At 42.0% G+C, this 24,334-nt stretch overlaps 1 protein-coding gene across 1 annotated transcript in view; it reads left to right on the forward strand.

Moving 5' to 3' along the window:
• LOC119465332 (potassium voltage-gated channel subfamily KQT member 1) overlaps nucleotides 1-24,334 on the forward strand; it is a 119,486-nt gene that overhangs the window by 75,203 nt on the left and 19,949 nt on the right. The window contains exons 4-8 of the mRNA XM_049655330.1: nucleotides 1,775-1,865; nucleotides 3,179-3,305; nucleotides 5,056-5,134; nucleotides 6,196-6,292; nucleotides 9,194-9,334. Coding sequence (XP_049511287.1) covers nucleotides 1,775-1,865; nucleotides 3,179-3,305; nucleotides 5,056-5,134; nucleotides 6,196-6,292; nucleotides 9,194-9,334 — 535 coding nt within the window. The remainder of the gene's footprint in view (nucleotides 1-1,774; nucleotides 1,866-3,178; nucleotides 3,306-5,055; nucleotides 5,135-6,195; nucleotides 6,293-9,193; nucleotides 9,335-24,334) is intronic.

A 24,334-nucleotide genomic window follows, 5' to 3' on the forward strand; every position in this document is an offset into this window, starting at 1 on the left:
CGAAGTCATTTGACCTTTCTCGACATTCCTGTGTATTACACGGCGAATTTCATGAGCACTGCAACTTTGCTTCGACAGTACGCAAACCTCGCATCGTGCCGTGCAGACACAGCTTCATAATACTTCAAGTGACAATGCGGCATCAGGTGCAACGATCTAGCGCAGGTTATGCCGACCAATTTGCCAACGATATCTTCAGCTGCGTTGTCCTGCTTTTCAGGGGTTTCTGCAAGAAATAAAGCGTGTGCGCTTAAAAGAGTGTTTTGGCTACACAAGCACAATTTTAAGTGCTCCAAAAAAGTTTTCCTTCCCTGCACTTTCGGCTTCCATACGACTGCCGTGGCACGACATCTCTGGGGTCTGACGTGGAGTTTCTTTCGCGTATCTATTTTTCATTGGAACAGCCAACAGCCAGGCGTATTAATTTTTCGTGCGCGGGCCAAGAATTGCGCTTAATATTTGCCAGTGTCCTTGTTTTTTTTTTGTATGAAATGAATGGCGCAGTCTATCGCAGGCATGCCTGCTACCGTTCTTTTTCATTAGTTGAAATTTTGAAGCCCACATTTTCACCGCTGCCAGATGAAACAGGTTTTCGAAGCGAAGCTTTTATTAAGACTAGATGCGGTGTAGGAAGAGGGCGCCTGTTCGAGAATGCCCGCTGGTAACGTCCACTCCGAGTGTTGACAAAAAATTTATTGCAAGGATCAGTATAGCAGAGAAATGAGATTTAGAGGAACCTATAACATGAATCTAGTGCCGGACGCCGGGGACTCTTAGTCTCAAAATCGCTCGAATTTCGCTCGTGATCCTACAAGGTCCCATATGTCCGTCGTCTTTTCTAATCTCGTTTGCCATTTCTCTTGTGCCGCATAAAAACAAACTAAAACTTTCGTGCACTTATTACCTTCCCCTCTTTCATTTCGTTGCTCTCTTCAAGCATCCTATTCCACTGTCCTCCAATATATCCGAACAATGGAATGGGATTAAGTATTATCCGAACCAGTAATGTAAGATTGAAATAAAGAAAGCGAAAGAGTTGATGGCAAGGGGGGACCTCTGCATTGTCCTTCTTTCCCTTTGCAGTCTAAGAATCTTTAAGTATGATTAGTGCTTACGTTCGAGAATATTAAGCGTGTTGATTGAAATATATCCTTTGGAAAACGAACTACCACAAAAAGAAGAGAAACGAAACAAAGAATTGATCATCAAGGAAATGACAGGCTATTTAAAAAAAGCTTTAATCCTGAACACCTTTAATACATCTGCTTTTTATTTCGCTGTACGCCAGTAAAGAGCTAAGGTACCTCCCGCTTTTTAACGTGGCTTCTTCATAACGTCCATCACATGGGCAAAAATGGCTGCTCTTTGTGGGCTCGAATACTTCTTTCCGATGATTGGCTCAGGCGGTACGGCAACAAGAAAAGCATGTGGGTCAACAGATATTTATTTAGATTTGGTTGGTTGGTCGGTTGTTCTCGTTTCATGGCTGCATCGACGGCATACAGTGTGCATACACATGAATCGTTGTTTGCGTTTCGGCAGAGTTTGTGGAATGTGTAGTCAATAAGCACAAATATGGAATGATAGTAAACCTGTGATTCGTGTAATGCATGATTGCAAACAATATAATACCCGTTCAGAGCATTTGTACGGGTCGCAATTAGTTGCACAGAATTTAATTGATTACGTGACGAAAGCTTCGCTTCGCGTAGACTCCAGCGTGGTCGTCGGACGTGCAATACTGTTTCTAACTCTTCCTCCAATTTTTTTACAGATTTCTAGTCGTATTGATTTGCCTCATCTTCAGCGTCCTGTCCACCATCGACCAATACAGCGATTTTGCCATGTCATCTTTGTACTACATGGTAATGTACACCTTAATGTACTTTTCATACATTCAATCCATCAGAAGTACAGTTACAATAGCCGCTGCCTATCCATAGCGACAAATATGCTGCAGCTCCAAGAGCAGATGGTTAGATAGTCTGCATAATTTTAGTTGCGTAAACTGAATAAAATTTCAGAGAAAGACCAATCATTTAGAGGGCTGCTTCAATGCAGGTAAAGAGATTATCAATGGGTCGACAAATCATGTTGACGAAAGCATAAATAAGGAATTTGCAGATAAACACGCTATCCTTTTATTTAAGTAAAATGTGTTAATTACCACCACATTTATTCCCTTTAGCAGCCATGTTGCAGTGACCGAAATCAATATTATCAGTGTGAAAGTTTGTACACACAATAGCAATCCCCCGGCTGCAATGAACTTCAAAATATTCATGACCAATAGGCTGCACACAGCACACTGACATTACACTTATTTTCTTCGTACTCCATAACAAATGCTTCTTTGCAATCAGTGAGTTGCTGATCTATATTGTCGTTCATATGCAGACACCTATCTGAAACATGATGGTGGCCATGGGATCTAGCCTAAAATTGAGATCCTACGATCGCTGAAAGTAGACCACGATATAATCCTTGTTATGACACCATGCCCAGGAAATATAATTGTTAGTGCTGCAGCACTTAGGCATTAGCATATTATCACTTTAACCGTATAACCCACTGTAACGTTCCGTGCAATATGGGCGTGGGCGAAGCATCGACCAGGCCGACATGGTGAAGGGCGAAAAACTGCTTGCGTCCTTTATTGCGCCTGCTTATAAAGACACGCCAAGAGCGAAGAGGGAAAAGTAAACAGAAAGGGCACGGCCCGTGCCGAGTCGAAATAATGACGTGGGTTGCGCTGGTAAGCGTACTATCGGATCACGATACACCCACCTTCGTAATTTTCGCACTACGGCGGCTATTTCAGCTACGTATTGATCATGTGTGTAGGATATATGCTCCAGCCTTACTAATGCTCAGGAGCAGGTGTCCACGTGCCTATTCAGTAATCTAGCAAGGAATAAGGCGCAGCACAGCAGTTCTTGTCAGAAAGGTTACTCGTATCCTAGGTTTTCTTCGGTGGTTGGCACTTTAGGTCTTCGTCGTTAATGCTAAGGATCAATGTGAACATACCTAGAAGAGTAAAAACTGAGCATCAGAAACGGGGAACAAAACAATTGTAATATTTAAGTGTTGCTCAAAGAACAAAATTGAAGAGAATAAGTTCATTACCAACAATCGGGTACCTAGCATCGCTGATTTAAATATTTTGGTTATTTCCCAGGAGATTTTTCTCGTAGTCTTTTTTGGAATGGAGTACTGCGTCCGGCTTTGGGCTGCCGGATGTCGGAGCAAGTACCTGGGATTCTGGGGCCGGCTGCGGTTCGCTCGAAAGCCCATTTCCATCATAGGTAAGAACAATACCATGTCCTTTCAGGGCTTGAACACTGGCTGTGCACAATGGTGCAGGGTGGAACGTCCAACTCCCGACTGGCTAATGCGAGAATCGTGTTCCATGTGGCGTTGAACAGTCCAGTACTGCTCTCTTTATTCTCTCAACTTTACGGTAACTTTATATTTTTCTTGAGAGGAAGAAATAGAGATGTTATAACCAAGATGTGGTGTTACCTTTTTCTTGCATAAGTAACATGGAAATGTCCAACACATTACACAACATCACAATGATAAAAAAGTAACAATGTAAAATGGCTCTAAAATGTGTCGCCAAAAGGCGAATCGTCCACATAGAGAAATATGGCTTAAAATTTTATAAACGCTTACGTACAGAGCAGGTACACAATATGTTGCGTGAGAAAATTGCATGCCATGTCAAGCATTCACTTGCCACGTCGTTTTCACCAGGAAAGATATTGTTGCGCTCATTATCTTACTATTTATAGAGTATATCAGCGACCTTCAAAAGCTCTTCAGAAGAAGCAAGCGCGCGTTCCTTTAAGTATAGCTATTCGCCACTGTCCCAACAGCTCCTTTAGGCACACTGGTCTGCGCTGAAGCGTCATCGTTTCCGACACCATACGGCTTGCATTATTAAATATTTATTGCGTATTATTCGCTCTTTGACCATCTCCAGAATAAGAAAGGACAATCTGCGTTATATAGTCACATTTTGCTATTTTTTGCGCTTCTTAATATTGCGCTATGACTACGTCTATCTTCTATGATTGAATGTCTAAACCGTTATGCCTAACACTATCTTCAAGTAGTCAGCTTCGCCGTGTCACGTTACAGTGCCGCTATCTACATATTTTGAGTGTCGCCGCAGAGATCTTGCGTGCTTTGCTTAGTGGCTCAAGCGTTGAGCTGTGGGTTGTCATCACAAGTACGCATTTTTGAGTCAAGCGATAACTTGCCCCCATGTCTTTTTTTTTCAAGCTAGAATGTTTCGCGCATCCCACACTCTTCCATTTCTTATAAAGTTCCATGAGGTTATTTCCTTATATTAGGCTCACCTACCACTTATCATTTAGTCAGAACTTCAGCAGGAAACAGCGTTTCAGTGCGACTAGCTGAGTTGCTATCCCACCTGTAACGATGAATTCATTGCGTATAATATGATACTTTTTTTTAAACGTTGTGGAAGCTTAAAGTGAAAGATGATGCAGAGTAGCCTTCAGAACATTACAGCTACTCACAATGTGTGTTAAGCCAGGAATCTGGTAGGTACACGCGGGGGTTAATGACTGTTTTAACGAATGAATCACTGGAAAAGGTAAAACCGGTAAGAAAATAATAGCGCGCGTAATTGAGACGTTCGAGGAGATGAATGAATGATTACATCTAAAGGAAACGATAAGAAGGTTCATTGAACGATTGAGACAAGAAGGAATGTGTAAGAATTGTTGCATCGTTATTAAGTCCGGAAATTAGCATGGTAAACTTTTCGTGATTTAATGAAACCACGCAAAACACCAAACCGATCCCCGTGTATAAAACCTAGTGTCGGGGCCCTAAGAGGCCGTAAAAGCGAAGCATTTAAATTGGCTTCAAGTTTATGAAGAGGACTTCCCAATAGTATTTTCTTTTACAATAAACTGCAACATAATAAAATAATTAATAAATAATAAATAATAAAAAGTTTAATAAAACAATAACAAAATAATAAAAAGTTTATTTATTTTCTTTCTGTCTTGTTCGTTTCAGATCTCATCGTCGTTGTCGCTTCTGTTGTGGTCCTAGTGGCCGGCTCGAACGGCCAGGTGTTTGCTACCTCAGCCATAAGGTAAGGTATTCGACAAATATGGCGAGTGTGTTTACTGCAAGCAGATGTCACATGATTAAATGCCTTTTTATCGCTAGATTTTGGAAATACAATGGAACATGTTTGATTGTGAACTACTACTGCAAATGTTCGCACCATTTCAAGACCAATGAATGAAGTTGAGCGACTAGGTGTAGTCTTCATGAGGCAATGAAAAGCTAGTCTGTATATAGCTCCTGCTAGATTTCAGGTGCGTTGGAGCTGTCAGCTGCAAAAATTATGATATTGCTAAAAACAGTTTGTGTACTTTAGCAAACAGCTTACTTTCGTCATAGCTCCAATACGTTTATGAAGGCACATGCGATGTAATAAAATTCTCGCTTTAAAGGCCAACACCAGCAATATTTTACACCGCGTAAAAAGCATAGCATAGGTTAGTGTAGATATAACGCAGCTACGTGCGGAATTTGGCGTTTGATATGCAAATGGAATTGTCCCGAAAAGTTCGCAAAAATAGCCGTTATCGATGCCGAAACTGAAAAAGATGCACCGCCATGCATTACCGCTCACCGGAACTGACGCATGACCAGAGGGCGCGGGTCATAGGTATGACTTCCGAGATAAGATGGCGCCCGCGGCTGCGCCTTATGCGCGAATCGGATGACGACGCCAAGATGGCGCCCCCAGCTGCGAAGTACTGGGACTGACGTCACAGCCTCAACCACCAGGTGCACGCGTCGTCTGCTTAAGTGCCGCTTAAATGCTGCTAAGAAGAAAACAATTCAATTGCCATCCTTGCGACGTTGCCAAGACTGCATTTAGTGTAACATAATTGTCATTTGTACAACCAAATGAAATTTTGTTGCAGATGACCTTGAAGAGGCCACTCAGCTGACTTAATTTAAACATGTTTCATAAAAAATCAAGCTCAATATTTCGCAGGCAGACGGCGTTTTCTTCCATTACACGCATTGAAATATTGTAAACGCCGAAAAAGACTGCGAGAAAAACAAAAATACTAACCAAGCCTCTTTGCTGGTCACACTACTTTATGGACATCGTTCCTCTCCCCTTGCCCACAGGGGAATCCGTTTCCTCCAGATCCTGCGCATGCTCCACGTCGACCGGCAGGGAGGCACCTGGAGGCTGCTTGGATCCGTAGTATTTGTACATAGGCAGGTGAGTTTGCCACTGCTCATGACCAAACCTGAAGCAAAGCGCGTATCCGCTTATTTCTGTGCACACAGTCTAATGCCATTTTTTTGTTATTTTACGCACTGCAGGCACAAAAGCCTACAGCAGGCATGCTTACCATAGATAATTTACAATAAAAACAGAACAAGAAGAAAACATATGCAAGAATGTTATAAAACCCTAATTATTGGCACATGACCTAGTAGCGTCGACAGCAGAAACAAAACAATACAGCAGAACTCCTCTCAAAATGACCGTGGATGATAATGCAATTGACATTCGGACAATGTAGCGACAGTGTATTCCTGAAGTTCCTTTAACAGCCTTAATTATCATTCTTTTGTTGCTTTGGATATATGTGACATATTCCGGTATCCCTAATGTTACCGCTGTACTCGCTTGCCGAGGTCACCTATGAGTATGGCGGCATGAGCACGACTGTATGATGTCGATGCACTGACGAGGATGACGATGCACTGACGAAATGATGACGATGGTGTAACGATGACAGCGTGCCGACAACGCCATGGGGAGAGTTGGATGATGAGTGTACGACGACTATGGTCTGACGACGACGGTATGAAGACAAACGGATGAAGAAGCTCTGAAGGCGACGATTCCATGACCACGGATGCATTATAGTGAAAATCCACGACGACGCAATGACGAGGATGCCATGACAATGGCGGCGCAATCAAGATTGAAGAACGACATAATTACGACAGAATGATGAGTTATGCCACGCTCGTCGATAAATCAACTTAGCTCCCGGTTGATGCATCGATGAAGGTGCATAACGATGACGGATTGATAACAATGGAATGACAACAACGCCTGCAAATTTCCTAACATCATCACCCCACCTAGTTTTCTACCGTCCTCGGCTGTGACATTCAGTCACTCTAATGCTCCTCCAATTATCCATCATATGCATGGACTGCCCAGCTCCGTTTTTTTTTTCTTCATGTCAATTAGAACAAGATGAAACAAGCGCAAGACAGGGGTAACTGGAGATCGCAGGGAGAGGCCTTCGTCCTGCAGTGGACATAAATATAGGCTGACGATGATGATAATGATGATGACAAGTATGGCGTGACCCCGACAGCATGATGACAGTCAGAAAATGAAGCTGGAGTGACGACGATTGCACGACCACGAGGGCATGATGACTACGGAGTGACAACCAGTGCATTGTAGTGCCTATCTACGGCAACGCAGTGATGACGATGACATGACGAAAGCGGTATAATCACGAATCAATGACGACAGCATAATTGCGTCGAATAGATGAAGAATTCACGTCGGTGGAAAGACAAAAGCAATATGACGATGACGGCACGAAGGCAATTGGAGGATGTTCCTGAAGTGATGATGACGGTAAAACGACATAGTGACGATGGTGGCATTACGACTATGGTATGGCAACGAATGCATAACGACAACGCAATGACAACTGTATGATGACAATCGGATGACGGAGAGTGTATGACGAGAAAGCGCAACGATGACTGAATCACGAAGCCTGCACGACGATGGTGGCGTGAGGACGATGGGTTGACGATGATGGCATGACGAGAGGTGATTGACGAAGCTTGAATTGCGATAAACTAGGCACGACGGAATCACGATCACAAGCCTAGTGGTCCAAACGATTAGAAAACTTGGTCCACTGGGTCAGCGTAGACGGCGTGACGAGTGAGATGACAATTCGGGAATGGCAACAATGGAACGATAATGATGGCATCACCACCAGAAGCGCACGCTTAATGCGCCACACTAGGGACCCCTTGGGTCACTGGATAGGCGTACTAGGACGAATGGGCGGACGGACGGACAGGTTCACAACTCCCAAAGTAATCGAATAGTGCTAATCGCATTAAAAGGATTAAGACGTATAGAACGCGCAGTACTGGGAAAGGAGTTTAAATGGCGAGTGGTTCTGTGATAAAGACGGCATTTGCATTTATTATTGCGTCGGTAGAAATGTTCAAGGTTAAGATCGCGCAGTATCATGGTAAACCTTTCATTAACAAATCATTGGTGCTTCCAGCTTCATATTCTGTCAAGTAACGTAACACAAATGCTCATGAGAATAAGCGCGCTCATGAGAATAAGTGAAAATACGCATGAGAATACCAGCTCAAATCACTCCACGGAATGAGAAGCTTCCAAAGCGGGGACATTACAGGCGTCACAATGGTGCCGGAAATGGAAGGCTTTCCTTTTGTCATGACAAACGCAGATTTCGAATCACCGAATACATTGCGTAGCACCTTTTCAATCATGAAATGACGCTGGTATGCAGACGGCCTTTGAGTATTCTTCAAAACATAGTTGGATACTCGAGTCTGCTGTTGGGCTTGTTGGTTTTACATGGTACTATTTCTGAGCATAGAAACGGCATAACTGGATAGATCTAGCAACAAGACACAGCACTTACTATTAACCAATGTGTATTTTTGGATTCTCTAGAATGAATGAATCGTCAATATAAAGGAACAGAAAGACATCCTCCTATCGCTTTGATATTGCGCCTCATATATCAGGAGAGAGATAAAGAGAAATAATACAACAATACAGATCAGCGGATTTTAAGATCTGTGTCTTGTCTGATCCATTCAGTTTTCACGCCAATTGGCTCTTTGATTACGTGTTGTGAAATAAACTAACTATAAACAAAACTTCATAGTCAGTGCTATGTATGGTATTTTCTATTTCATTGTACAGTCTATATAGTCTTGGGGCTAAAAAATGGCCTTTTGCATGTTGGTGCTTCACTCAATCAGACGTCGTTATTGTCGCTCCCTGATATATCAGCTCCTTAATTTATAGCAAATCGTATTGGGCAAAGCTGGTCTGATAAGATGCGATATTATTCCTATGCAGGAGCTCATCACAACACTGTACATTGGTTTCCTGGGCCTGATCTTCTCGTCCTACTTCATGTACTTGGCCGAGAAAGACGCAATGGGCATCGAGGGAAAGTCTGATTTCACAAGTTACGCCGATGCCCTCTGGTGGGGAGTGGTGAGTGTTTCCTGCATGTCTATGTTCTTTGTGCGACGCCAAAACAGTTCCATCTTTAATATCAAAACTAAACTCTGTACTCAACAATGTAGTTTCATGGTGTAACAAAAATGACCTAACTATAAACCCCTCTAAAACCCAGTTTATGATTTTCAGATCTCCTCAAAAGCATTTATTAACTTCTGCTGCTCTAACAATGGGTCCTAATACTATCTATGCTTGCGATTCTGTTTCTTTTCTCGGAGTACGTTTAGACATAACTCTTAATTTTGGTCTACATTTGTCAGACATTAAGAAAAAGACTGCTTTTGGTATTCGGGCAATAAATAAAGCTAGGCCATATTTCTCCACTAATCCATTATTATCGCTCTACTTCTCATTTGTTCATAGTCACTTTAACTATGGTATAACTACCTGGGCAAACACATATCATTCGTACATCTCATCTGTGCAACACATACAGAACCAAGCCATCCGCATTATCACTTTCAGCCCTCGTCGTTCTAACGCTATTTCATTGCTTAGACAATATAATATTTTATGTATTAGTAAGTTATTTGAATTTCATTGTACTTGTTTGTTTTTTAATATTATTAACCGTCGGCTGCCTTTTGATCTCATCAACTATGACTTACTAAAAAACACTAACCGCACTCGCTTCGCATTAGAAGGAAGTTTATTACTTCCCCGAGTTCGCACTAATTACGGCATAAAATCGTTGTCATTCACAGCCATTTAATTATGGAACTCTATTCCACCCAATATAAAGTCTTTAACTGACCTTTACACGTTCAAAAAAACTTTAAAATTACACCTTCTATCGTCATAATCATTCTATGTTGTCCTTTTTGAATTGTGATGTAGCGATTGCATTATTTAGTTGTATTTATTACTATGTTTTATCGTTTTTTGTTTTGCTATAGCTTTTGTATGATATTATTCTATTTATACTACATTGTCTTGCCATTTGCCTTTGCATTTTTTTACATGCTTCCTTCATCGTGGGTCCCTACAGTCTTCGGACTATGGGACCCTAGTCTGTAAAACATCTCCTTCATTTTATGTATCGCTACTTTGCTAATAATAATAATAAACTTCAAACTTCAAACTACATTGTCCAACCATGGACAGCCAAACTACTATAAAACAGTGATGGTTTTACGCGATAGCATAACAATGCGAAGAGCCATGAGCCCCATCACCCATCCTTGCACGACGCGGGCGGACAACAATTCAATTATCTAACTTTGTGCACCATGCGGGTATCCATTCGATTAAAAATGCTATTTACTCAAAGAAAAAGAAATATATACAAGTTTGTGAAAGTTACACATCAAAGGCCGCGGTGCTGATTCCACAGTTCTATATATTGCTCGCATAAAAAAACAAGGTAGAATTCATTACGTTTCAATTTTCACTGCTTACTACTATGGTTTAAATCAAACCATTGAAAAAAATTATACCAATGAGAAAATTGGCTTACGATATGTCGGAACTAACGGGTCGAAGACAGAGAAGTCGTCATATAATTCAAAATATAAAAACAAAAGGATGCGTACTATAGTACTTGGCAGTCGTTATTTGGCAAAATCAAGTTCCGAAAATTAGAATTACAAAAGTTGAGCCATCTTTGAGGTGTCTCTTGCAGAAGGTATTGCACAGCAGCACGCAGGGCAGCAAGCTCTGCCGCCGTTGATGTTGTCACGTGTGACAGTTTGAACTTGAGTGTGGTTTTCGTAGTCGGAATGACATTATAAGTGCATCATTCTCACAAAGCCGATAGTTATGTGTCGGGGCATGTCCTGCGTCTGTTTTACTGAAATGTTTTACTGTTTTGCTAAATTTGTTTAGTGTGGGCGGTGCGCAAACCTCTATATGAATGTTTGCCAACGTGCTCAACGCTCGATCCTAACGTAAATGACTTAGATGTTTAGCTGTGCTATAGAGTGCGACAGTACTTGGTCGCTGCATCAATATATTGCGTTGAAGGGTGTCCAGCACTTAATACGGAAAGTAATACTACAGAAATAATAAACGTGAACAAAACATAAAGAAAACAAACAGGTTGCATGTCTGTTCGCCATGATGTGTTGTCGACTTTCTTCTTTTTCAAGCTAAAGTATCAGAACGTAATCTTATTCGCGCCAACGACTGTGCAGAGAATCCGCCTCGAGAATGAAAACCCAAACCTCGATCTCACTCTAGAGTCAGGCACTGAATAATTAATTTCCAAAAATGTCTACACGACTTTGTTTTTGAAGGTTGCGAGTGGCGTGGGGATAGCATGACGACATCGCTTTGGTGCCGAAAGCATAACGAACGGAATTAGAAACCCTTCGTCACGACAGCTTCTTTTGTGGTACCTAGAATGGCGGTTCACGAACCTAGAATGGCGGTTCACGAAACCCGCTACCGAGTGGCTACCAGTACGGACACACTCTATCAGAAATCGAACTCCATCTCGTCGAAAAGAAAGCAGGTTGAAAAATAGCGTTCAGTTTCTAAGCCATCCAGTCTATGTCAGCCTAGTGTATGCTATCCTGGTTGACGGCAAACACACCGCCGGATAAAGGCGCCTGCTGAAAGGCGGTTCGAAAATGCCTTTACACGAAACGTGCATAAAGGACTTTAGCAAATATGGCAGCGGGTATTGATCGTAGAAGCATTGAAACGGCAATGAGTTAGAAGTCAGCCTTTCGCAAGTCTGTGTATATTACTGCTCTTGTGGTGGACACTCAGTCGGGAAGCACTTAGTGGCAAAATGGCTCGAATGAATAGGCTACCGCAAAAAGAAAAATCCGAGCATCTTTTAACGTGTTTTTACTCTTTGCGGCTGCGGCGTTGGCCGATTTTGGTCACGCCGACGGATTTTCGCGTAATGGGGCATATACGGCTTTCGCAATAAATAAAATTATGAAAAATAAATAAAGAAAGAGACTTAACGTCTTCATGAACTCTGCAGCACTACATCGCTACTGCACAGGGACGCAATTGAATTCGTGTACTTTAAACAAAATGTAAAGAAAACACGGTAACTTGTTCGTTGAATTCATTATTAATACGGTCACATGAACTTACGTGAGATAAGGCACATTGTGAGCATGCTAAATTTTCGCTATTTGCTAAGCGTACGGTGAGTTTTCTTTTATTTCTGAACTTTTTTTTTATTTATGAAAGACGAAAAGGCAGACAAAGATTACGCGAACATCACAGTGCATACTTGACTAATCAAGACATTTCCTTAATGAAACATTTATTACTCACTTTACGGCACATATAGCAATTCACGATAGTAATCTGACTTGTCAAATTCTCGGGATGACAACTGCGTCGAGATATGCATTTCCAAAGTTTGAGACGATATACGCTAGCGTTCATGTCATTTTTTGTGCTTCCGTGAATAAAATCGAATATTAAAAAAAAAGCAACGTGAACAACAGTACGTTTTTCCGCACGTTTGACAGCGCATATCTTAAAATGGGTGCAATCCGCAGAAATTGTTCCAAGTCGAGATTGCGTGCAAACTGACCGGCTGCAATTTGAACACTCAATACGTGCCGTAAAGTGATTAGTTTGTAATTGTTAGTAAAATTTCGTAATTTCTAAAATATATGTTTTCAATTATTGTGCAAGTAACATCCGCATCTTCGAGCAATTCCCGTTCAAGGATTCCAATTGTGCTACCCGCCAAGAGGCAATTATGTTTAGTTCTGTATATTCTAAAAAAAACATTCGGTATTCAGATCGAATGTGCCTCGTTGTGCGAAGTATGACTTGCTACAATGCATTAGTTGGTTTTGTGATGGCTACGTAAGTAGCAGTTGATTTTACAGCGCGTACTATTTCTCTGCATAATAAGTTTAGTAATCTTTTTATCAGCTAACTATAAGTGACAAACACGAACACATTCGCTTCCCAAAGCATCGCCTTTCTACGGAGAACCAATTTATAAGATTTCCCGAACTTTAAAAAAATCACCTGTTGCAGGTAACATAATTCTAGTCCTTGAGCTGGATTATACAGAGAGGCGGACATTGCTTGCAGGAAAACTTGACAAATTCAACTAATTAAAAAATTAACTAATACTATGCCTAATTGGTTCACTTACGACGCATAATCCTATTTATTAATTGTAGCCGGTGAGTTTGGAAGCCGTATCCACTTCGAATGAATGTCCAGAATGACACTTGTTTGGAAATATGCGCCATCAAACTCGCCGTAAAAGTGCACTGTTGTTCCACTTCCTTTAAAAAAACGGTGTTTTATGCAGTGAAGGACAAGGTAACTGGAACGCCCATGTATTTTTTCCCAAGCTTTGCGAAATAATGTATACAGAGGCCTTCATACAGTCAACCTGTCTAAAATCTTTGTAGAACACACCAACTCCCTTATCAGAGTGCGCTCCTTAAGAATGAGAACAAGGGAGTTCACTTTATCAGCCACAGGAAGACACAAGTTATTATTCAGAAAAAAAGTTGTACATGAAGCGCATCTCCTGAACCGCACCGCAACCCCTCCAATATTGCAGTATTTATACGACATGCAGCATGCGAGATCTGCGGCACCGAAAAAACTATCGACCACCTGCTGTGCCACTCTGTCTACGATATGCCTCAGAAAAACAAAAACTTTCTCACTCGCTACAAAAACTGGAGAATCGGCCGCTTTCCGTGCATGTGGTGCTGGAAGACCACCTGCATCGCTCGTCGGCCCACGAAGCGGTCAAGGCACTTTTGTGCTTCTTGAGAACAACGGGCTTGTGTGAACGTCTTTGACTAATAGTGTAATAGCACACGCGTCAGCGAACTTACCGCTAATTTCCTTCTTTCCTTCCCTCCTCTCTCTTCTTGTCATCTTTGTGTTCCCCTTTCCCATATCCGTGGTGTAGGGTAGCCAACTGCACGTTACTCTGGTTAACCTCCCTGCCTTCTGCTTTTATCTTTCCTCCTCTTTATATGACATTCAGGTCATGTGAATGACCTTTGAGAGACTATGAAATTTGTGTCTAAGGAAATGTCTACCCACCAGATGGACACCCCTTTGTATTGGAAAGCAAAAAGCGATTGTAATTAGAAGCAATAGGGTTAGGGCAACATTGAAAGTTGATTTAAGCGCTTTACCTTTGAAACAATGAGGGCGTTTGTGCTTGCTTGTGTCCTATCAGGTCGCTATTTCTCCTACAGTCCTGCATGATGATGGAATGTCGATAAACGCGCCAAATGTACATAATTTGATCTCACGGTGCTGGAGATTCTACCAGACGAAAAATTTAAGGTGATATGATTTTTCGTGCATATTGTAGTGAGTCTTCATGACTACACAGTAAATAAATACCGGGGTAGTATGTAGTCCTTGATATCTCGTTTTAACATAAACATAATTCAATGAGCGGCTCAAGGCACATGAACAAGTTATTTATTGGTTCCAAGGACCAGGGGAAAGCAAAAACATTTACTTACAAACAGTGCAAAGTGGCCATGTGTTCCAATAGCCAGCGAACTGAGGCGAATTCGAAGCATATTGCGTAGGCAAAAGGTTGACTTTACCCGCCGTTAATATGAGATGTTATTTTCTTGCTCCTGCTGGACACAGCCGGAGAAAATAAGTCGCCGTAAACAAGTACATATATAAGTGCACGCCCTGAATGAAGTGGATATTGGAAGAAAACTTACCGACAATTCTCTAAAATGTGTCCAAATGTTATTTCCATAAACCATTACAGAAACACGAAAAAGGCAATTCATACGCTGCAAATCTGCCCTCGTTGCACCATGCAACATTTCTTTTTCTGCTTGCGCATAAAGGCGAGCTTCGTAGCACATTCATTTTATTTACCCTTGTGTTAAAATTAACAGTTTCCATTTTTTTTCTGGGATATCTCAAGAAGGGCGTCTGGCACCTGGTCACATTACCTGGAAATTCCGCACATTAGTTCGGCACTCCTTCGGTATATGGTTTTCTTTCATTTTTTTACATCGATAAACCAGCAGTAACAGCAATTTAAGGGTATGGAAGTAATGGACAATTCAAAAATATACGAAAGGTATCTGCGGAAGACATGAAGTAATTTATTCGGTTCACTCGGCGCGCTGCTCATTCTCTGGCGCGAAGGATCGAACCTAGTTCACCGTTTCCCTCACCGCACAAAAATCCCGACGGTCTCGTTAGGCATGCAGGAGCTGGGTCACTCGAGCTCTCTGGGGTCACCTGATGGGGCAGCCGACATCCCTAAGGATCAAGTCGAGTTAATGAGAGGTAGCGAAGAGAGCCTGGACGAGTTTTCGTACAATTTAAGCCGCACCTCCCGGTGCGAATTCCTGAACCTTTGCGGAAAAGTCGATTCAATTTTTTAGGGCTCTACGGATCTCGACGCACTACCATCGTGCTGCAAAAGTAAAGTGGCTTAACTTTTCACAGCTTAAACACGATTAGGAGAAAGCAACGTGTCAAGATTTAAAAGGAAAGGTGAAAAATTTTGAGAATAAAAAACAGGGGCTTAATGCACAAATCTGTTTGCTGTTCGCCAGCCACTTTCGCCGGTAATATGGCCAGGATGAAGACGGGTGAGAGATTACTCTTAGAAAAAATATTTAGTGCAAGATCTTTTTGTCAATACCGGCCGAGTTTAGCTTACTAATTTGTTTCAGAATACTGCCAGCCAACTGTGGCCCACGCAGGAGTGCAGCAACAATAGATAGCACAATGCAGTCTGCACACAATTGGGAAAAAGGAAACAAAAAAGGCATTTAGCAATACACTGCCAAACGCTGTACTCTGTAATATGCAATGCACAGTACATACACTGCACAGTGCACGTACTGTAAAATTAAAGTGACATTATAACGTAAAGATATTACAATCTCTTATATTCCATTTCTGCACCCACTTCACCTGTCAGTCACACGACGTCATGAAAACCGCGAGGAATCCCCATTTGATATAACGTGTACGCACTGATTATGCATGTTTATGCCGTAGAAAAAATATATTTATCACTCTTTGCCTGATTTGCCATGAGTCTACACTAATGGTCAAAATATTTCTGGCGGCGCCCACTTCGCCTATCCGTCACGCGACGTTATAAAGCCGCGAGAACGGACGTACCATGTCGAAGTGACGTGTATGCACCAAAGATGCAATAATATGTCGAAAAAAAATTTTGTTCAGAATAGCCGGAGCGAATGGGCTAAAAGGTGGTGTCCCACCGATCTCTCTGGCACTAGCTAATCGAAGCTGCCGGCGAGAATGCATTTCTCTGCATATATTCAAAATTTTGAAGTGACGCTATAAACGTTGTCGAGCCCTTTTTGCATGTATTCGACATTGCTCAACCAACTCTTGGTCGCTGAGTATTTGTTTTAGAAGTATTTTTTAGGCACGCCGCCGTGACTTTCGACCAGCGACCGCAATTTAAGTAAGAAGAAGCGGACCAATCGCTGACAGCGGCACCGCCTTCCTCATCCGGGTATTTACTTTCACTGCGCTAGCATGGACCCACAGAAACCCTTTCCACTTGGGCGCGCTACTGGCCTCTTTGTCAGTCACTTAAATAAGAAATACCTATCAAGGAAGGCAATAATATTTGCTTTCAAGGCAAACAATGACCTCCTATAAACTAGGAGAACATTTGATTGGGCTGTTCAGACAACACGGCGGGTCACCACCCGATGCTTGCGTTCGCGATTACGTAAGTTTGTCGTCAGGAGATTTGAATAAGATTAGAGTTTTATAGTTTTGCGTTATACGGCACCAGTAAATGTACTTGTGCTGTTAAAAAAGAGATACAAGTTGTTCAGAAAGATAAATACATTAAAAAAAGCTTCATCACAGAATCCTCAAATACACGTTGGGGAAGAAAATTTCGCTTTGAGGCTGTAGGCGGCGAAAAAATAACTGTAAGCTTTCGCTTTTGCTAAAGATTGCAATAGAGTTTGATTGTGAGTGTGACGAGTTGTTCCTGTTGTCGGTGGTTTTAGATACCGAGTTCTGCCGATGCTAACTTATCCTGATAAAATATTTCGCAAAAACTGCACACATCGTAATAATTCTATTAGTATTCTTTGTGAACTTCAACCATTTTGCCATGTGTCGGTCTGCCCGTATCCGACCTCTTTCACGCGAACTTCGCTCATTAGGTAGTCAATGGTGTAACAGATAGAGCAAGGCGGGTGCTGTGGGGCTGAAGGAACCACGTTCGAGACCAACGGTCAGACACATTGTAATGCGATTACCATGTTTTTAAGAAAAAGAAATATTAATCTTTATTATATACATCCACGTCACGGTTACATATCCAGCCCACATAAGCAAGATATCTTCTGTGTGAGGTTGGGCAGTCGGTAGGTAATACTAACTAGTACGTGTACAGAGCGGAATAATAAAACACTCAAATAATTTAAAGATTAGATTAAATAATATTGGAACATAAAAACGATTGGTTACTGTGGTATTGAATGAGCATGCACTTACGAAGTCTGTACATTAGATTTAAAAAAGGGCATTGAGCAGAGATAAATTGACAATCAGGATAGCATAAACAGGTTCCGATAAGCAAGAAAATGTGGAAAATGGACGTAACATATGGCCGTGTTCTGAAAGTGCTCTGTCATCTGTACACATGCTTAGAAAATCCTTAAGCAATATTTTAACAAACCTGGACACTACGTACCACCCATGGCCATGGCCTTAAGATTGATTTTGGTCGTTTGAATAATCGTGTGAACTCATTGCGCTCCAAAAATAATACAGTTTGCCGACACAGACCTTCACCCAGTCTGTTGTATCTAATCTGTTTTAAGAAAACTTGGGTCGCTCGGTATGCCACACCGCTGTGTGCCCCTCTTGGATAGACCTCTTTTACGCCAACTATTATACTGGATACTTGCCATTGTGGATCTGGCGCTCTTCAATAAACATATTTGATGCCAGCTGGGGTCACTGCGTATGTATCGCTAGGTATGTGCCACGATTTACTGACAAAAAAAACATCCTTTATTATCTATCCGGTGCTTGGCGTAATTGAAAGCGCGTCATACGTATTTGGAAACGTCCGAAGTGCGGACTTTCCGGGGGCGCCTATAGATGGCGCGGCTTGTCTAGAGGGAAGCATGGCGGCTGTATGCGCCTTACAAATTACGCACTTTGGCCGTGGCAATACCGTGTTTTCTGCATTTATTCAATGATAATCGCATTAACACCGACAACAATAATCACATGGTCTCTTCCGAAATGTTGATTCGCAACGCCTGTGCTGATATTTCATTTCAGTTTTATTTTCCAGAAAAAAAGCACACGTTTCTGGTAGGGATACCAGGGCAGAAAGCTGTTTTTTGACAGCTTTACTGGGCCCGGCAAGCCTTTAAACACTTAGCAGTGATGACATTCAGGAGATGAAACAGATTAACGATAAAGCATAGCCATTATTAACACATACAGGTGACATGCACATATTCTTGCACATATATGCACATATATATTAACACAGGCATATATCGTATGTACAGAAATAAACTGATTGGACTTCAACAGCGCACAGATATACCAACAGTAAAAATTTATAACATATCCATTTCCAACCATAATATAGGTTCGAAGTTCAGTCGAAGTTGAAAATAAAACCTCTTGTACAATCTGCATTGCATCCTGATAGTTAACAGTAACATAAGGCTATATCTTTCTAAAATATGGTTTAAGCTACTATTTGCTGTTATGTGTTCAGTTAGAATGTCTAGCTTTCGATATTTTCTGAATAAGCCTAACCACTCTCCTCTTTACCATTTCGAAGTGGTGAATGTGCGGTTCAGTATAAAGGCCCCTTACAAGTACGAGTACTTCAACTTCGGCTTAACAAGTGAAATACATATAAGCTTCAAGTTTAACTAAAGCTGTAGCCAGCATTAGCTAGTGGTAAAATACATAAAAAGCAATAGTGAAGCAAGCATTGTAAAGCATGAAAACGCACTCTGTTACGTAAGGAAAACAAACGCACTAGGAAATATTGAAAAGTGGGACAAGTTTACTTAAATAAATCGAGCAGTTTCGCATCCCCAAACTGAAAAATGGGTTATGAGGGACTCCATGATGGAGGGCATCGGCATAATTTTGACCACCAGTGGTTCTTTAACGTGCATCGCGTGCACCATACATCAGTGTGTGTGCATTCTCTCCAATCAAAATGCGGCTGCCGTAGAGATTAAACCCACAACCTTGAGCTTAGTAGCACCACGCCATAGCCATTTTGCCACCGCGCTGGATTCAAATAAGGGCAGAGGTTGCACTTGTATATAAGAATTTTCAGCGCACTTTTTATGAGTATACCCAGCGAGGTATAGAGCAGTGAAAATTAAAACATATGTACATATATATATATATATATATATATATATATATGATCACTTATGATCAGAATGAATTGAATTCACATTACAGCCAAATGAAGAAGGGCTAAATGGTAGCGTGGAATTCAGTTGGTGGAAATTTGCTGCATTTAGAAGAAAAATGTCAAGTTCTTGATGTACTGGGAACACAATTTCTATTTCAACTCAGAGTAGTAATGAAATAAAGATCTCCAAAAAGTTTAAGTACGACGCCTATGATTACTTCTCTTCGCAACAGCAATAAAAAGCGATTCGACGTATGCAAATTTCAAATTACAGAGCGCTTACAGCGGACAAGCTTACCACATCAATTAGCATTTACGCAAAAGTGTCTACTTATTCTCATCTACGTAAAGCTCCTATTCACCCTTCAACGATATATGTGAAGGTCCTTTCAAAAAAGACTTTCGTTAAACATTTCAACTGCTAAATTTTTGTCAAATACGGAAGGTCCGAATAAGCACCAGCAATACTTATCGCAATCACTACGCTTGACAAACTCACAAGCAGCATAAGCAACCTTAGTTCAAGAAAGCAACAATTATATTTTTTCGTATAATTCTAATTAGGTCGAGTGTGACAGCGATCCAACAGTCACAAGCTTCGCTACATGCGCCAGCAATTTAATATATTCAGACTTCCAGTTCACTCCTATTCAAAACGCGAAATCGTGATTCTGTGGTCTTGTGCGTTGGAAAAGTGCTTCAGCCCAGACGGCGAGATCACTTCTGAAAGCTGTCTATCTAAGCAGCTTAGACGCTTCACTGGGGATATCTTTGCGTCTCGAAGGATGGGCTGCGGCAAAGAATATGATTGTTTTCTCACACACCCAAAAATTGTAGGCGGCGCTGTTGGACGATTCCTGTGAGACACGAATACACCTGAACAAGCAGAACATCACGGTAAGGAAAACTTAGACATCCATTAATGTCCGTCTCCACTTACCGCTCTGACATTAATGTTAAGTAAAGCTTCATCCCGAATACTAACGACTTCTTACCTACTGCTACGGCTAACGTACTCTGACACGGACCATAAAAATATCGTGTCCTAAATTATAAGTGTATGTAGGAAAAACATCGAAGGGATGCGTCCGGCACCAGTTTTGCTGCTTTAGCGTATAGCAGAAAAGGAATGAGCGATGATTCGGCACTGAGCGCCCACATCTCTCTTACATCACTCATTTTTCCACCTGCTTACGTGTTTCCTTTTGGCATATGGAGGCCCAAGATCGAACAATCGATTTTCGTTCCCGGTGTGCAAGGCTTCCAGTCATTGCCGCATGGCGTCCTTCACAAGCACCGCCTTGAAAAGCTCACACTTTTCTTTGAAGTTCGGGGAATTCGGGGAATTTTATTGCTAGGCTACTCATTCTTCCAAGTGACGTTACCCAACTCAGCAGTCATCGATCGAAGCAGGCCTGCTTTTCCGCTTTCTTGTTATTTATATTTTTTTATTTGGGTACGTCGCTTAGTCGCAGAACCATTCGCTTAGAATATCCAACGAGCGTCTTCGTGCCTTGGCTAAGGGTGAATCAGGATAACAGAATGTCTTCCAGGGACGAATCAATCAATCTGCTAATTGCTTTCTTTTGAATATCACTCAAGTTCTGTGAACCTTCGCAAGAGAGGTATTTTTGAGGCATCCTTTAAATGCATGACGCGTGTACGTGAAGGAGCATTTTTGTACTTATTTGATGGCACACTCTGTTGGGCACCCGTCAAATGTCCTCATCACATATTCGCGGCAACGCCCAATTTTCATGATGACGAAGTGAGCTGTAGAGCCGGTCTTTCCGGCTAAAACAATTCGTCAACGTTCGCGGAGTTTATTAAGGCGAAAGCTTTAGACGGCTCATGGGACAAAAATCCGCTGTCCGGCTTTGCGCCGTCCTGTTTTATGGCACCAAAATTCATAGGGAGTCAAACCCTCGACCTTCGGTGGGAGTCATACCCACTACCTGTTGTGTTAAATAAGGCGAATTTAATTAAGACTCACGACCTTTGCTGGGAGTTGAACCCTGCATACCTGGTTGGAGTAGAACTCACGACCTACGGTCTTAATTGTGGCGAATTAGGCCATCAATAACATTTTAAGAAAGCGTGACGCCGAGGCGAAAAAGAAGCGTCAGCACAATCTGTGGTGCTAATGAAGGCAAAGTTGATTCATGTACAGGTAAATGAGATAGAGTTAACTAAGGCACTCGAAACCACGACCTTTGGAGGGGGTCGAACTCACTTGTAGATATGGGTGAGATGGCGATATCTCCAAGTTGGATTCCATTTGACATCGTGAAGGTCGAGAGCCGAATCCATGTGCCATTGAAGGGAGTGGAACCCTCGACCGCTGGTGTTAACCTCTGGTGTTAATTAGGGTGGAGTTGCTTAAGGAACTCAAACCCACTACCCAACATGGAGATGTAGGCAAACCGGCCACATCTCCACGTTGGACTGCAATTGCCATCGTGAAAGATGAGAGTCGAACCCACTACCTTTGGTGTTATTAATTAAGGCGATGTTAATTAAGGCACGGCTATTAAGAAAGAGTTAATTTAGCCACTCGAACTCACCACCTTTGGTGGGAGTCAGTCTCGTGACCTTTGGTGTTAATTAGGGCAAAGTTAATTACGATACAGTCAATGCAGAGTTAATCAAAGCACTCAAACCCATGACCTTCGGTGGGAGAAAACAAGTAATGGGAAGTAACAACGCATTAGAACAAAAATGTCAAGTAATGTAATAAATGTCTCATGAGCGGGTAGGCTTTCGCCTCCAGTGACTGTCAACTTTTATTTTAAGTAATGAAATAGGGGGTACGAATATAAATGTCTAGGGCATGCGCATGTTACGTTGTATAAAACAGGAGGTCCTCAGGAATGGACGGGATGCAACAAAAGCGCCATTTCGAGTAATAAAGCGTAATGACTAAAGTGGACATTATTTGCCATAACTGCATGTTTCGTGATTGGAGCAGCGTCTGGGATGTATGCATGCATGATGGCGAAAACGGTGCGTCAGCATTTCAGGATGAGTTTTGTAGAACACAATCCTCTTCTTTTGAATAACTCAGAATAAGGGATTTTCCCCATAACAGGGCACTGATTTCAATGCCTCATCATAATCACGTGTAGATACGACAAAACGCAAAGAAAATGATCTCTAACGTTAATTCTTAACAATTTCACTTTAAAACTAACCATGAAGTGCCGGTTGCTCTAGCGATATTTTTTTTCTGAGGTAAATATTTTAGGCCATGTTTGTCGTGTGTTTTCTTTAAGCTGTAGCCTGTTGTCCCTAGAACAGAAATGAAAATTACGTTCTCGGGTTTTACGTCCCAAAACCACAATATAATTGTCAGGAACGACGTAGCAGTAGACTACCACACCAGATTCATTTTGACCAAATGGGAACAGAACTTACTACCCTTTACAAAAGGGGAATATTTCACGTTCCCAATGCACGTCACAACACCTGTAGCCGGCAATAATCATTGTGACATAGACTGTCCAGAGCGATCAACTGTGGTGCTACAGCAATTAACTGAACATCTTTGAGTCATCAACTATAAATGCTGTCCAAGTGCTTCACTATGTACGTCCAATGTTTACAGCCCTGAAGCCAAAGCAGCTCTCTGAACACAGAGTACAAAAAGCGAGCACAGCTGGAATTGTTGTGCTGGATTGTAGCAACATGTTGGAACAGGCTGGCGATCAATGTCGAGAATTTTCTTGCCTCTGCTTTACTTGCATCGCTGCTACGATATGTCACCATACGCCCAGCAAATCAGTGCCTTGTGGAAATGCAAGAAGCCGCGAAGCTTCCTATCGGGCAATAACGGACCTCCCTGGAAACACAAGGTGTTGCGGGTGCATATGGGGGAAGGCGTTTCTTCTGAAGACTCTAGCGCTTCCTCACCCTCCCTTCCTAATAACGCATTCATCCATCATATTGAGCGCAGATTAGGCCATCCCATCTGTCAGGTCGGCGAGCAGCGTGGTAGTGCCATATATCCTTATTCGGAATGTACCCGCGCCCTTACCTCACCTCGCGTTATCGCCTACCAACAACCACCAATTCATGCATGATACATGGGCGAGGTTGGCCGCACCACGCGAAAGAATGCGCCAGAATCTGTGTCTACTGCTGATGGGCCACATTCGTCATGCACAAGAGACGATGGTTTCTTCACAAAGAAGGAGCGCCATCACCACAAAGACAACTCGGACTAGACTCCTCATATAAAAAAATCGTTTTCTTATTCCGTAGATGTAGATCTCAAGAAGGTCGTTCCTTTCATACCAGTAGCTCGGGTACAACCACGAAAAAAAGAAAGCGCAGATAAATACGATTCTCATGCTAACAAAGTAGTAACAAAAAATGCAGATACAACGCACATGTAGCAATTCATGTGAAGTCTTCTTGAAGCTGGTAATAAAATACTAATAATTTGCCTATTTGGTTCCTGAGTCAATGGCGTAAGGGAAACATGGCGCCCGCATCGTGCTGTCATACACCTGTGCGATGGAATGTGACAAATCTTATATAGGCGTGCATTTCTTAGTTTACGTCATCGTGGGTATGTGCCATTGTATGAATATTATAATCATAAACACGCGGCCATCATC

Source organism: Dermacentor silvarum, chromosome 9 (assembly GCF_013339745.2).
Source record: "Dermacentor silvarum isolate Dsil-2018 chromosome 9, BIME_Dsil_1.4, whole genome shotgun sequence".
NCBI lineage: Eukaryota > Metazoa > Arthropoda > Arachnida > Ixodida > Ixodidae > Dermacentor > Dermacentor silvarum.